General features: G+C 36.7%; 1 protein-coding gene across 7 annotated transcripts in view; it reads right to left on the reverse strand.

Annotated features, from left to right (window-relative positions):
* RAPGEF6 (Rap guanine nucleotide exchange factor 6) overlaps positions 1-17,087 on the reverse strand; it is a 183,782-nt gene that overhangs the window by 26,789 nt on the left and 139,906 nt on the right. For all 7 annotated transcript variants that reach the window (XM_042983427.1, XM_007087786.3, XM_007087787.3 and 4 more), the window contains 3 exons: positions 13,188-13,428; positions 10,726-11,109; positions 643-854 (listed from right to left, as the gene is read on the reverse strand). In XM_042983427.1, the coding sequence (XP_042839361.1) occupies positions 643-854; positions 10,726-11,109; positions 13,188-13,428 (837 nt within the window). The remainder of the gene's footprint in view (positions 1-642; positions 855-10,725; positions 11,110-13,187; positions 13,429-17,087) is intronic.

The following is a 17,087-nucleotide window of genomic DNA, read 5'->3' on the forward strand; positions in this document are numbered from 1 at the left end:
TACTAGTTTTGAAAATGAAATACAGCTACACTCAAAAAACATGGGAAAATCTCATAAATCTAATACTGACTAAAATAAGCCAGAAACCAAACCAAACCAAAATGCAAGAAAACAAATATACTATGTGATTCCATTTATATAAAGTTCAGCAACAGATAAAACTAAACCACAGTATTAGAAGTCAGGACAGTCATTGCTTTTGAGGAAGAGAATGAGGACGGTTATTAGAGAGGGGCATCAATAGGGCTCCTGCAAGGCTAGCAACATTTTATTTTTGACCTGTGAGTTGATTACATGGGAGTTTGCTCTGTCGTAATTCATTTAGTTGTTCTCTTGTTATGGTCACTTTACTGTATTGAATGTGTTGAATAATTCAATTAAAAAAAGTTTGGAAGGAAAATTATTAGTAAACAAAATAAAAAATATGAACAATCCGATGTGGGTGTAAGTCAAATTTAAGTTTGAATGCAGAGGGAAAACACTTAAATTTGTTTTTGTCAATGTGGGTTTTGATTTCTAAAATTTGCTACATTTAATTAGGTAAAGCTTTTGTGATATAAAAGGCTGAAAAATATAATACATCACAATTCTGTGGAATTTGCTGAAGCTAAACACACTAATTTTCAAGTAACTTTTAAATACCTTCATGTAGAAATGTCATATCTTTCTTGACAACAGGGAAGAGTGGAATAATTGGAGGCTGCATGCTTTGACTACTAAGAATATTTCTATATTTTGCCATGTTTCTAGATGGATCAAAAAGGTCTTGTAGATCCTGGAGGTGTTTCTCATACTTGCTTGGTAATTTTTCCCAAGTACCTCTGAGTCGTGCTACAGATGCCAGGTTCAAGCCACTGCCAAAGATGAGAATAAAAACATTAATAAGGGACTTGGATAAGGGAGAAGACTCAGGGCAGTAAAGCGTATACAACAAATTTCTCTAATAAAGATAAAATAAATAGGGACATGTTTCTAATATGTTGAAATGAAGAGACCAAAACCATGGGAAAAAAAATAATAAAAGGGCTCTCTGACGTTACAATCAGGAAAATTTATACCAGAAGAACTACATTACTTGCGTATAGTTGTAGACTGTAGCCTTTATTTTACAGCTTGCATGTATTGAGACAAACACAGTATTTCCATAAAGTAGACACTTAAACATAAAAAAAAAAAACCCTTCAAATATCACAAAGTTTTCTTTGCTTTATTCAGAAAATAACTTTATGAAGACACTGTCTATTGTGAAAGTGGTTTAAGTAATGCTGGACACAATTGCTATAATAACTGAGGCAAGTTCTAGAGCTGAGGCAGCCTTCTTTCCAAGGTTTTGTTCTCTCATGTCCCTGACTCAAATACTTCCCTATCTCTAGGTTCTAATCCTGTCCCCCAAGGCGTCCACATATTCAATATTCTTCTGACAGGATTTTAAGCTCAGATAGCCCTCCTTTGAAAAACATGCCCATTCGCTCCTCTCTATCCCTTTATGTCTATACTACCATCAGGCAGGTAGGCTGCCACATGAATCCTGCATATATAATGCTTCAATTTTCTAACTAGTTAACCCTTCTTTTATTCCCAGGCACCTGACTTTTACGCACACCACTGTACTTAAAATGTTTTCTTGACTTCTGATTTTAAGGTGTGGAGTTAAGATATCTTTTCTCCCTTTGCCTCTCAGAAATCATCCCAAGAAACTCTATGGATCAATAACAGAAATGCAAATTTCATCTTCACAGAAACTAAGATATCTGTAACTCCTAAACACATTAAAAGGTTGCCAATAAACAGTCAAGATTAAACAGGAGAATGCCAAATGCTGAAAAAGAATGGGCATGGTTAAAGATCTCAATGCAAGCTGGTGAAGTTCTCCGAAGTGGCTACCTCACCCTAAAGGCAAGAACAGCAAATATCCTATTGGAGACAACACAACAGAATCCATAGGATGACAGAATTAGGTGGGGGCTTGACTGTGTTCTTTACCAGGAAATGCCAGGTTAAGTACACAGAGTGAGATAATATCTTCATGGGACAATACCTTAATACCTTTAACAGTGAGACAGGACAGAAGGTAGAAATTCTGAGTGGTAAGCAGCCCCAAAGCTGCCCATCTCAACGTAGTGGAAGGAAGGAAGGAAGGAAGGAAGGAAGGAAGGAAGGAAGGAAGGAAGGAAGGAAGGGTAAAAACAATTCACATTCAGGCTCAATTCCTGCTAGCCTGAAATAATGCCCTGGATCCTCTCCCACATGAACCTCCTGCAAATAGTTGGTACAGGAAAACTAACAAAGAACACAAGTAAGAAAAATGTTGCCACCAATCAAATAAAAATCAATGACCTAGCCATGATTTCAAATGAATAAAGTAAACAGCTTAATGGAGTGATATATAAAGAGCTTAGAGAAAATATGGTAAGAGAAGTTGATAAAAAACAAAACAAAACAAAACAAAACTAGTCGAGTTCAGAAAAGAAATGAAAGAAATATAAAAACCAACACAGAAATGAAGGCCATACTGGAACGTACAAAAGAAAAAAAAAAGACCGTGCACAAGTTGTGTTAAGGATCAACAAAAGCAATCAGTGGAAGCAATCAGCAATCAATGGAAATTCTATTTCTCTAGAGAGAAAATAATGGATATGGAAGAGAATGGAGATCTAAAATGTGCAATAACTGCTATCTTTGGAAGAAGGAAACAAAAATAATGGAACTGAAAAAATATTCAAAGGTATAACCTGAGAAAACTACAGAAACAAATCAGGCACTACAGACTGAACAGGCACCACAGTCCCAGAGAACCAGATACATAACTAAAAGAGAGGTAGAAACACAGATGTAAAGGTAAAGGACATCAGAGACAAGGACAGAACATGGGGAGAAATCTCAGAGATTTGAACAGCTACATAAAATGCTAGTTATGAAGCTACTGTCTATGACATTACCAGGAAATAACACGTGAGACAAGAATTTTAAAGCCACAATGTGATGGACGTTCAAAGACAACAGGAAGACACTTCAAATATATTCAGCAAATAGAATTTCTACAAGACCTTTATAAAATGACTAGAAAGCAAACTTCAACCAAGATTTGATTACAGAGAGTGATGTCTGTATCATGACAGCATAAGATATCCCTTGTTTTATCCCTCCAACCAAACAACAAAAGTCTAGCATCTACTCATGAATAACACTGCGTGTGTTGAACCCAGCATCATTCGCCAAGGGGGCTCGGGAAAGCCTTGTTTACAAGTGTATTGGTAAGAGACCGTCTTTAGTACTGTTTGTAGAACCTATAGGAGGTTATGAAGTGGTTTGTGCCCCCCTTGCCTGTAGTCTGGGAGTGCCTGCAGAACAAGAACTCAGTCACCTAAAGAAGAGAGAGAGACTTTGTGGAAGTCCAGGTTTCCAGAAGAGAAGTTCCAGTACTCAGCTGGAGTAAAACAAAATAAAAAAACAAAAAGGTTTGGATGCATTCAAGTAGGTAAAGAGAAGAGCTTGATTTTGCTGGCATCATCTCTTCTCCAAAGCAGCACAGTTGAAAGGTAACTAGATAGCTGGTGATTTTTCCCAAAGGAGAGAGGGAGAGCTGGTGAGTACATGCCTGGCTTCCCTAATTGTGTAGGATGCTGTCAAAGACACTCATTTTACTCTTGGAAGATCCAGACCCAGAACATCCATTAAAGTGGGAGCTCCATGACTAGGGGGAGGGAGCAGATCTGGAGAGCAGCATTTAAGATTCCTGGATAATTTGTAAATGAATACAGGATCTAGGAAGGCAAACTGTTGACATTAAAAACATAAAAGGTGGGGAGTAAAAGGGTTTTGCATATGATTGAAGTTAGTATCAGCATGAAATAAATTGTTGTTTCATGTAGATCTCATGGTAACCAAAAAGCAAACACCTATAATAGACTCATGGAAAGACAAAGAAAAGGATATTAGAGCATATCAGGACAGAAGATCATCAATTCACAAAAGAACACAGCAAGGGAGTAAAAAAGAAAGACAAAACAGCGAGAAAATAATAAAATGGCAGTAGTAAAAGTCCCCATGTATCAGTAATCATTCTAAGTGTAAATGGACTTTGTATCTTTTTCAGTTTCCTTCATAAGCTTTCTATAGTTTTCAGCATACAGATCTTTCACATCTTTGGTTAGGTTTATTACTAGGTGTTTTATGATTCTTGGCACAACTGTGAATGGGACCAGTTTATTTGTCTTTCTGTTGCTTCATAATTAGTGTATAAGAATGCACCTGATTTCTGTACATTAATTTTGTACCCTGCGATTTTGCGGAATTCATTATCAGTTGTAGGAGACTTTTGGTGGAATCTATTGGGTTTTCTATGTATAGTATCATGTCATATGCAAAAAGTGAAAGGTTGACTTCATCTTTGCCAATTTTGATGCCTTTGATTTCCTTTTGTTGTCTGATTGCTGATGCGAGAACTTCCAACACTATGTTAAACAACAGCGGTGAGAGTACACATCCCCGTCATGTTCCTGATCTCAGGGGGAAAGCTCTCGGTTTTTCCCCATTGAGGATGATATTATCCGTGGGCTTTTCATAAATGGCTTTTGTGATGTTTAAGTATGTTCCTTCTGTTCCGACTTTCTCAAGGGTTTTTATTAAGAAAGGGTGCTGAATATTGTCAAATGCTTTTTCTGTATCGGTTGACAGGATCCTATAGTTCTTTTGTTTTATTAAAGTGATGTATCACACTGATTGATTTGTGAATGTTGAACCAGCCCTGCAGCTCAGGAATGAATCCCACTGGATCATGGTGAATAATTCTTTTTATATGCTGTTGAATTCGATTTGCTAGTATCTTATTGAGAATTTGTGCATCCATATTCATCGGGGATATTGGCCTGTAGTTCTTTTTTTGTTGGGTCTCTGTCTGGTTTGGGAATCAAAGTATTGCTGGCTTCATAGATTGAGTCTGGAAGTTTGCCTTCCCTTTCTATTTTTTGGAACAGCTTGGGAAGGATAGGTATTATCTCTGCTCTAAATGTCTGGTAGAATTCCCCTGGGAAGCCATCTGGTCCTAGACTCTGATCTGTTGGGAGATTTTTGATAACTGATTCAATTTCTTCATTGGTTATGGGTCTGTTCAAATTTTCTATTTCTTCCTGTTTGAGTTTTGGAAGTGGGTGGAATTTGTCCATTTCTTCCAGGTTGTCCAGTTTGTTGGCATATAATTTTTCATAGTATTCCCTGATAATTGCTTGTATTTCTGAGGGATTGGTTGTAATCATTCCATTTTCATTCATGATTTTATCTATTTGGGTCCTCTCCCTTTTCTTTTTGAGAAGCCTGGCTAGAAGTTTATCAATTTTGTTTATTTTTTCAAAACCTACTCTTGGTTTCATTGAACTGCTCTACGGTTTTTTTTTTTTTGGTTAATATATTGTTTATTTTTGCTCTGATCTTTATTATTTCTCTTCTTCTGCTGGGTTTGGGGTGTCTTTGCTGTTCTTCTATTTCCTTTAGGTGTGCTGTTAGATTTTGTATTTGGGATTTTTCTTGTTTCTTGAGATAGGCCTGGATTGCAATGTATTTTCCTCTCAGGACTGCCTTCGCTGCATCCCAAACCGTTTGGATTGTTGTATTTTCATTTTCGTTTGTTGCCATATATTTTTTAATTTCTTCTCTAAGTGCCTGGTTGACCCATTCATTCTTTAGTAGGGTGTTCTTTAACTCCCATGCTTTTGGAGGTATTCCAGACTGTTTCCTGTGGTTGATTTCAAGTTTCACAGCATTGTGGTCTGAAAGTGTGCATGGTATGATCTCAATTCTTTTATACTTATGAAGGGCTGTTTTGGGACCCAGTATGTGATCTATCTTGGAGAATGTTCCATGTGCACTCGAGAAGAAAGTATATTCTGTTGCTTTGGGATGCAGAGTTCTAAATATATCTGTCAAGTCCATCTGATCCAATGTATCATTCAGGGCCCTTGTTTCTTTATTGATTCCGTGTCTAGATGATCTATCTATTGCTCTAAGTGGGGTATTAAAGTCCCCTGCAATTACCCCATTCTTATCAATAAGGTCACTTATGTTTGTGATTGTTTTATATATTTGGGGGCTCCGATATTCGGCGCCTAGACATTTATAATTGTTAGCTCTTCCTGATGGATAGACCCTGTAATTATTATATAATGCCCTTCTTCATCTCTTGTTACAGCCTTTAATTTAAAGTCTAGTTTGTCTGATATAAGTATGGCTACTCCAGCTTTATTTTGACTTCCAGTAGCATGATAGATAGTTCTCCATCATTCCATGCTCATGGATTGGAAAAATAATATTGTTTAAAATGCCAATACTATCCAAAGCAATCAACACATTCAATACAATCCCAATCAAAATTGCACCAGCATTCTTCTCAAAGCTAGAACAAGCAATCCTAAAATTTGTATGGAACCACAAAAGACCCCGAATAGTCAAAGTAATATTGAAGATGACGACCAAAGCGGGAGGTATCACAATCCCAGATTTTAGCCTCTACTACAAAGCTGTAATCATCAAGACAGCATGGTATTGGCACAAAAACAGACACATAGACCAATGGAATAGGACAGAGACTCCAAAACTGGACCCACAGAAGTATGGCCAACTAATCTTTGACAAAGCAGGAAAGAATATCCAATGGAAAAAAAAGACAGTGTCTTTAACAAATGGTGCTGGGAGAACTGGACAGCAACATGCAGAAAAATGAAACTAGACCACTTTCTTACACCATCACAAAAATACTCAAAATGGATGAAGGATGAATGTGTGACAGGAAACCATCAAAACCCTAGAGGAGAAAGCAGGAAAAAAAACCTCCCTGACCTGAGCTGCATCAATTTCTTACTTGACACATCTCCAAAGGCAAGGGAATTAAAAGCAAAAATGAATTATTGGGACCTCATGAAGATAAAAAGCTTCTGCACTGCAAAGGAAACAATCAACAAAAATAAAAGGCAACCAACGGAATGGGAAAAGATATTTGCAAATGACATATCGGACAAAGGGCTAGTTTCCAAAATCTATAAAGAACTCACCGAACTCCACACCCGAAAAACAAATAATCCAGTGAAGAAATGGGCAGAAACATGAACAGACAATTCTCTAAGGAAGACATCCAGATGGCCAACAGGCACATGAAAAGATGCTCAACGTCACTCCTCATCAGGGAAATACAAATCATCAAAATCACACTGAGATATCATCTCATGCCAGTCAGAGAGGCTAAAACGAACAAATCGGGAGACTATGGATGCTGGAGAAGATGTGGAGAAATGGGAACCCTCTTGCATTGTTGGTGGGAATACAAACTGGTGCAGACGCTCTGGAAAATGGTGTGGAGGTCCCTCAAAAAATTAAAAATAGATCTACTCTGTGACCCAGCAATAGCACTGCTAGGAATTTACCCAAGGGATACGGGAGTGCTGATGCCTAGGGGCACTCGTACCCCAATGTTTATAGCAGCACTTTCAACAATAGCCAAATCATGGAAAGAGCCTAAATGTCCATCAACTGATGAATGGATAAAGAAGTTGTGGTTTATATATACAATGGAATACTACTTGGCAATGAGAAAGAATGAAATATGGCCTTTTGTAGCAACGTGCACGGAACTGGAGAGTGTTATGCTAAGTGAAAAAAGTTATACAGAGAAAGACAGATACCTTATGTTTTCACTCGTAAGTGGATCCTGAGAAACTTAACAGAAGACCATGGGGGAGGGGGAGGGGATAAAAAAAAGTTAGAGAGGGAGGGAGGCAAACCATAAGAGACTCTTAAAAACAGAATAAACTTGAGGGTTGATGGGGGGTGGGAGGGAGGGGAAAGTGGGTGATGGGCACTGAGGAGGGCACCTGCTGGGATGAGCACTGGGTGTTGTATGGAAACCAATTCGGCAATAAATTTCATATTAAAAATAAACATTAAAAAATTAAAAAAAATAAAAGACACTATGACTTCATCTAAAAAAAAAAATAAAGTAAATGGATTGAAATTCTCCCACCAAATGGGTGGAAGAATAAAAAAGCAAGACCCAACTATATGCTGCCTACAAAAGACTCACTTTAGCTTAAAGGACACACATAAGCTGGAAATCAAACTATGGAAAAGACAGTCCATGCAAGTGGAAACCAAGTGAGAGCAGGGTAGCTATATTTGTATCAGATAAAAAGGACTTTAAATCAAAAATGGTAACAAGAGACAGGGTCATTACATAATGATAAAGGGTCAACTCATCAAGAAAACATCAAAGTCATTAATATACATGCACCCAACATTTCAGCACCTAACTATATTAAGCAAACAGTAACAGACCTGAAGGAGCAACAAGTGGCAATATACTAGTATGGGACTTCAATACCCCACTTGCAGGAATGGATGAATTACCTAGACAGAAAATCAATAAAGAAATGGGACTTGAACCACGCCTTAGGCTGAATGGACCTAACAAATACACACTGGACAGGCTTTTCACCATTAGCAGAATAATCACTCTTCTCAAGCATGAACGGAACATCCTCCAGGAGAGATTATAAACTAAACCTCAAAAGTCTTAGCAAATTTAAGAAGACTGAAATCATGCTAAGTATTTTTTTCTGCCCATAATGGTCTAAAACTAGGAATTAAGAAGAGGAAAATGTGAAAATCTACCAATGGGTAGAAATTAAACAACATAACCGTGAATGGGTCAAAAAAAACAAAAGGGAAATAAGTATCTCTCAAAAAGGAAAATGGAGACACAACATACCAAAACCAGTGGGATGCTGCAAAAACGATTTCCAAGACAGAATTTTAGTGATAACTTTCTATAGTAAGATCTCCAATAAATTATCTAACTTTTCACATCAAAGAGCTAGAAAAAGAAACAGCCCAAAGTTAGGAAAAGGAAGGGAAAAACAAATATCACAGCAGAAACAGAGGTCAAAAAATAAAAATAAAGCAATGAAACGATAAACAAAATTGACAAACTCTTAGCAAGACTAAGAAAAAGAACTCAAATAAATAAAATATAGTATCTAATAGCAGGCAGAACTGGTTGGTTCACCTGTGTCACCTCTGCTGGAAAGTTGGTATGTGCTTTATCTTCTCTGATACACTTAAACATAAAATAGGAGGAACAAAGCAATTAATTTTTCAGGAACTACTGAAAATGTGTAATGTGTATAATAAAACACTCTTTAAAACAAAACAAACCTCTTAACCAAATACCCATTTTGGGGCTACTGTCCACCACCTTCTCTTGAATCATTCTTTCCTTGGCTTTAGTGACACGATCATCACTGTGCTGGTGTATTATTTCTTTTATTAATCTTCTATCTCTTGGTTGGACTCTCTTCTTCACCCAAACATTCAGGATGGTCACTAGTTATGACTCTTAAGCCATTTACCTTTTATACTCTCTTGTTACACAGAAATCCTCTTGGTGTCAGTTTTATTCACACTACTCCAAAACAAGTCCTGTTCCTACATAGTTTCAATTTCTAACCTTCGAAGTACTTATCAATGGCATTTTTGTCCCCTTGTTTTAGACTCAGCTGTTAAAAACTGTCAGTATGAAGTGTGATTCCTGCATTTTACAGATGAAAAACAAAAAATAAAACAAAACAAAACAAAACAAAACAAAAAATGGTCTTCAATTTTCTACTGACACATTGCTACTACACCACAGAGGCAGGACTCTGACACAAGTGCAGCTGATTCTAAAGGTCACTGCTAAACTCTGTTCCATACTCCTCCTAAAAAAAATAAACAAACAAAAAACACCCCCCACCCCAACCCAAAACTCCTCCTAAATCATCTAATTAAAGTGTATCCAGTGGTTAACTTCATAAAGGACTTTCTTATTACCATGACAGATTTATGATTATAAAGATTCTGATTCTACCTCATGTGAGGGTAGGAACAAGCCATAATTAAATTCTTGGTGGGGGGGGGGTGCGGCGCGGCATACATAGTTGGGATTAAGATGTAATTATGCTGCTATATGTAAGCACGTGGCCTTATAAATGCACAAAACTGCAACTACCCTCCCTATTTAAAATTACACTTCCTTTGAGAGGAATCCCTCTAATGATCAGCACTATACTATAGGGGAGGGTCAGAAGATAAATTATCAATCTCAGCCAAACCTAGTGAGTCAGGGGAAGAAGATTCCCAGCTCATATAACCATCCACACTTTCTGGGCTTTTATAAACCAAATTTTTGTAATTCTAATTCTAATGCCTACCTTGTTTGGACAACAACACATCCAGTGATACGTGAGGCAGTACCTGATGAATGAGCTTATCAAATAGTTGCATTATTACTGTTGTTGTTTCAAAATAGCAATTTTAGATTAGAGTACTGATACCACACTATGATTTTTCAGTGCCAAATCACAGTGAGGTAGATAATGAAAGATGCACAGTACTGGAGTCTGATGATAAAGACCAACTGTTGGGCATAGATCCAAAGACAGTATGCCAAAGGGAGAGAAAGGAAGAAAAATGGCAAGGCAATCAACCTAATTCAGCCAAAAAAAAAAAAAAAAAAGTTTAAATGAAAGATGGAAGAAACAAAAAGCAAAAAGCCACTATCACCAGAAGAGAAAACATATTAACTCTAACAATACTTTAAAAACCTGTTAATCAGACTTTTCTTCTCCTAGTCACTTAACACACAAGAAATTAGCTTCATATCTAATACAACAAAACTATACACAACTATTTGTACAAACTTACCTTATTATTGCAAACATGGAATTGAAGTTCTTACATTCTCTACAATGAAGTGCAATTTTAATAAAATGCTTAATAATCTTCATTCGTTTGAGCTGATTTGGTTCAGTTAAAATCTCTGAAGCAACCCAGAATGTCTCCTGGTTAACAATGTCCTCAAACTCTTTCAAGTGAGTATTTCCTGTTTTGGAATCTAACTTAAAAAGGTCATCGATGTATTCAGTAGGCTCAATATTACGAAACAAATCAAAGTCCCTCATTGATAGCTGAGTGGCCACCTCAATGGTACTGAGCTGCAGCATGGACAGTTGGCTTTCCTTAACTAGTTCTTGGGCATCTTCATCTGAACATAAAGTTTCTGTTTCCATGTTATTTTTTAAATAATACCTAAAAAAAAAAAATTGTTTTTATAAGTGATTTCACATTTATAAGAGCATCTTCCATATCTAACTTGTCAAAATGTCATTATACGGTTAATAACATTTTGTCAAAAATATTAGCAGACTATTCATTTGTAGATGAAATGGAAAATTAACATTTTAAGTGTTCATTTATTTTTGAGAGAAAGATAGAGGGAGACAGAGAATCCCAAACAGGCTATGCGCTGTCAGCACAAGGCCCAAGGCAGGGCTCAAACACATGAACCATGAGATCATGACCTGAGCAGAAATGAAGAGTCAGATACTTAACCTACTGAGCTACTCAGGTGCCCCAGAAAATTAACATTTTAAATGAGAAAAATTTAAAGAGTAAAAATAATGTTGATAGTGCCGTGAACCTTATCATTTTACGCAACTACTCACAAAATGTGTCAATAATTGTGTATATATTCTTGAGGATGAAAGCTCTATAAGGCCTATATGAAGGTATCTGATGCATAGCAGGTACTATGTTAAGTATTTGTTCATGGACAGCATGAATAAACACCTGAATCTATTCAGAAGTTGTTCCTACGCTTATTTTCTTCTTCATTTCTGAATTCCCAAGAGGAGCAAAGAAGAGTAAAACCTATAAAGGAGAGAAATCCTTGCACTAACGATTTCTCCCTTGTTAAATACAAAACCTCACTCCAGCAAATGGTACTGATCAGCAGCCATAAAAAAGACCTTCATTTTCTTCTTTTTACATCAACAATTCTATAGCACTTAAAAGTTAAGAGACAAGCTTCACAGTTGGGAAATATCTTGTACAAGGCTGTTGCTGGGGACAAAGAGGTAACATGCTGTGTCACACGTCACTTTTACTTTATTCTTTTCTGGTATACAACTCGATCCAAGCCTAAGTTTGTATCTCATCTATTTTTACAGTCAAGCAACTATACCTCTTTTTCTTCTTTTATACTGTTCACATGCCTAAAAGAAAACTACAAATGTGTTGAGACCCATTACACTAGTTAATTATATCTAACATTTATAGGGTAGGTTAACTCATTAATTCTCTTAACATTCTTATGAGGTAGTTTCTATTTATTATCATCCCCATATTTTTGATGAGAAAATTCAGACAGAGAGAAACTAAATAACACCCTGGTCACACAGCCAGAGCTAGAATTTACCCAGACTGCTGAGCACCCTGGCTCCAGGGTCTGTGCTCTTTAAGCACTATGTGTAGCTAGCAAAGCAGAGTTAACCCACTCTTTTAACAGCATCCATGACAGGCAATCTCTGTGAGGTTTCTAAGGATTTTACTCTACATGTAAATCTAAGGTCACTAAAAAGAAAATATTATTCTCAGAGAAAACCACCAGCATAAAGAACAAATGTACTATAGAAACAATCTTCTGGTTGATCAAATAATTTTCGGAGCTCATTTAAAAATTATGCCTTCTTTTGTCCCACATAAATTTTAGTCACATTAAAAACAAATTTATAATTTAACATATATATTGTCACATACATATAAAGATATGTATCACTTGGTTTCCTCTGTAAAAAATGGACTGGACTACATCAGTGGTTCTAAGACTATTTCAGCAGGAGGGCTAAAATAGCTTAGCAAATTGTCCTCTTTCTCCTCTCATTTTCAGGTAGTCTTTATGAGAGCTAACACTCTGAGATTCCATTTACGTAATTATGGAGACAAGGAAGCTGAAAAAGAGAAATCCTACTTTAATTTTACAGTGAATTCAGTGACCTTAAGACGTGATGTTTCTACTTAAAATGTCTGTTTTTACACATGATCTTCAAAAACACATCTAGATAAAGGGGGATTAAGAGACTTAAAAACTTCCAGTTATGTAATAAATAGCTCATGGAGATAAACACACAGCAGAGGAAATATAGCCAATAACAGGCTGACAACATTGTCCGGTGACTACACTCATCGTGGAGAACACTGAACACTGTACACAACTGTCAAACATGCTGTACACCTTAAACTAAGAGAACACTGTAGGCTAATTATAGTTCATTAAAAAAAAGAAACACATCTAGAAATAAAATACATTCACTAATAAGCACATTCACCTTCCATTGAGCTGAATTCTATCAGCTAATTTGGAGAACTGGTCCGGAAGTCTTCTCTGTTTTATGACACCCTCAGGAGTAACAGAAACTTCACAGAGAGAATATGTGTCAGATGCACCAGTCAAACCAAATTCATGAACAGCATGACAAACAACTTCTTTAGCTGTAGTGTCTTTACTGATGATAATGTAGCAACTTTGTTGATCTGCTTTGAAAACTCTTATAACTTGATCAGGAATATCTACATGAATACAAAAGTGTGCCTTGTTATTTTCAAGACAATTAAACTCTTCAAAAAGCAATTCAGAACAAAAAGCTCCCTCTGAACAGTGATACATACATTTCTATTCCAGGAGGTTAACAGAAATCACTGTTGCATTTATTGATAAATGAATATATCAGCCTTCTCAGGTGATGAAATACTAATATATGTTCACAGAAAAACACATACAAAAAAATAAGCTGTTTTTAATGGAGGCATAGGACTCCTTAAGATATATTTATTTTTTAAAAAATGTTTACTGGGCGCCTGGGTGGCTCAGTTGGTTAAGCGGCTGACTTCAGCTCAGGTCACGATCTCACGGTCCATGAGTTCGAGCCCGCGTCAGGCTCTGGGCTGATGGCTCAGAGCCTGGAGCCTGCTTCTGATTCTGTGTCTCCCTCTCTCTCTGCCCCTCCCCCATTCATGCTCTGTCTCTCTCTGTCTCAAAAATACATAAACGTTAAAAAAAATTAAAAAAGAAAAATTCTCTTCTAAAAAATGTTTACTTATTTTTGAGAGAGAGAGAGAGTGATCGTGTGCATTTGTGTGAGCAGGAGAAGGGCAGAGAGGTGGGTAGAGAGAGTGAATTTCAGGCAGGCTCTGTGCTATCAGTGCAAAGCTTGATACAGGATGTGAACTCAGGAACCGTGAGATCAAGAGTCAGATGCTTTAACCCACTGAGCCACCCAGGCAACCCCATAATATGTATTTTATATTTTTACATCATACAAGCCTTTAATGACAAACATTAGGTTGCATATCTTTTATAATGACATTATGATGAATAATACCCTCCTCCCCTTCCCTAGTAGATAAACCTTTGCAGGCAATCTGATTATTTCCTCAAAGAAAATCCAAAAAGGGTGGGGGGTGGGGGAGGAGACGAAGAAGAGAGAGAGAGAATTGCTGAATTCAAGGAAGGACATGCTTATTTTTAAGGTTTTGGAATATAGTGCCAAAGTGTTCTCCAAAAAGGCTATAATATTTTATCATCCTGGAATATAAAGAGAACAATTTTAGTTACATTCTTAGTATTCCTTCTTTTTAAAAATACTTTTTGGTATTCTTTATGCTCTTTCTTACTGAATTTATGCCAATACTAGATAACAACGCTTAGTCTACTATAAAGTGGCACATGTTTTCCTATTTTCATATTTAACAGGAAAATTTAAAATATTCATGCGGTTAAATCTCAAACTTTGTCATTTCCTTTTAATTTTTTGATTTTTGAGACAAGAAGAAAGAGAGCACAAGTGGGTGAAATGGGTAGAAGGAGAAAGAGAATCTCAAGCAGGCGCCATGCTCAGCGCAGAGCCCAACAAAGGACTCACTCCCATGACTCTGGGATCATGACCTGAACTGAAATCAACAGACACTCAACCGACTGAGCCACAAAGGCACCCCTTTACCTTTGTGATTTCTGCTATCAGCAGATAAATCTTACCTCAAGATAAATGTTCATATGATATGCACAAATAAGTAATGATATTATCCTCCCCATTCTACCTTATTTTAAAAAATTTTTCTTGTTACACAGCACTGGCCAAAAACTTCCAGGACAATGTTCAATATGATGACCCCGGGCTACTTTTTAATATAATTCAGTGTAAGTAAAAAGTGATTTGACAGCATGAACACATGGTGTATTTTCCCCTAATATTACCGAATATTGATTATAAACATAAATAATCTGAAAATTAATCATTAATATTTCCCAATTTCCTAAAATTATTGTTACAAAATTGTTTAAAAATTTTTTTCCTAATATTCATTTTTGAGAGAGAGAGAGAGAGACAGAGTGTGAGTGGGGGAGGGGCAGACACAGAGGGAGACACAGAATCTGAAGCAGGCTCCAGGTTCTGAGCTGTGAGCAGAGAGCCCGATGTGGGGCTCAAACTCACAAACTGAGATCATGACCTGAGCTGAAGTCGGCGCTTAACCAACTGAGCAAACCAGGTACCCCAAAACTGTCTTTTTTTTTCTTAAGAAAAATATACTATTTGTGGGGTTTTTTTTTTTTGTAATGACTGTAATTGGGTTGAGCGAGTTTGGTGGCTCAAGTAGATATGGTTTCTCTAGCACTCTCTTATTGCATTATTAACTTTAAGAGATGAAGAAAACTTAACAAATTTGTCTTAAGGCCATCTGAAGTATAATTCTGTTTAAAGGGAAGAAAAGAGTAATGAAATAGATGCGGCAGAAAATAATTTCACAGAATAAGGTAACATTCTGAGGCTAATGGCACAAAAAGAGACAGATTTCCATGACCGACTGGAAGATTCAACTGAACATATATGAACACAATTCCAGGAAAAAGGAGTCCTAAATGTTCTGGGTCTACTGCCAAGTTGGAAGCAGAAAGCTTCATATATTCAGTCAAGTCTCTTTTATAAGATAGATGCAACAAACTGCCTTTCTTGATGTATGCAAATATATGAGTCACCAAAAGCCTCTTGTTCATTATTTCCTTGCAATAAGACAATCCTTCAGGTGTTGCTGACATCGGGTTTGTAAACCTACAAGGCTTAAGGTTAGAGTGTTTTATGATCCACCCAAATTGAGATGCTTCTCTACCCGTGGCTAGAAAATATTTTTCTAGCTAACTGCAGTTTGCTAAGAGAAAGACAGTGAACAAAAGGGTTTCATTATCCCCATTCCTATCCTCTTCACAAAAGTAGGCCTCAGTTGTCTGGGGCTCTAGAATTGGATCAGCTTACTAGGTCTTTGGAGACTGAGCTTTCAGCCCGCAGGACTGGCTAACCCTGAGGTAAGGGGGAGATGCTCTGATCACTTTAATTTCTCTAGGGAAATTTATTCACAAAGAGAGGGTGGGAATTTGCACACATTTCATTTTCTCTTCTTTTGTTTCCAACATACTATTAACATCTTCTGGGAAGGAACTCAGAGTTGTGTATCTTGCTAAACAGTTAAAAAAAAAAAAAAAGTCATACTCTCTTAAAAGTGATTTGTTTCCCATGTGAAGGCGAAACTGTGACATAATCACATAAAAGGGATCTGGCATTATGAATGGGTACCTCTAGAACAGAACCACAAAAGGGATTATCCAGAGGGCAGCCCATTACCCAAACCCTCATAAATTTGCCATGGTAGTAAATGCCAACCTAGAAAGTTACCCGGAAAAGGATTAGAGGAAGACATTTCTTTGCATTGCTATCATTGTCAGAGTAAACCTATTTTTCTCTTTTAGAGTTGTTACAGATATAAAATATCCATATTCTTCATCAACGTGTTTGCTGTCAGCAGGACATCATAGATGTCAAACCTAATACTTAAACATGGCAGATATTCCAATGTTAATGATCAGATGAATGGTAGACATGAGGTCAGAATAAATTTCAATCAAGAAAAATGATCTAATTATTTCAAATTTTAGGCATGAAATTAGAATGCATATAAAAATATAACCCTGTAAGGAGAAAACACATTTAAAAAGACTCTTGGTGGATGACAGCATTTATTAGTCTTAGGATTCATAGTTCATTTTAAAAAAATCTTACATAATAGGTAAATAAATTCAAGAAAAGCAATCTCCAATATCTGGCCTTTCAACCCAAAGGCAAAATTTCTAGAATGCTAACTATAATCTTGCTGAATAAAATACAAAAATAAGATACTTG

Source organism: Panthera tigris, chromosome A1 (genome assembly GCF_018350195.1).
Source record: "Panthera tigris isolate Pti1 chromosome A1, P.tigris_Pti1_mat1.1, whole genome shotgun sequence".
Lineage (NCBI taxonomy): Eukaryota > Metazoa > Chordata > Mammalia > Carnivora > Felidae > Panthera > Panthera tigris.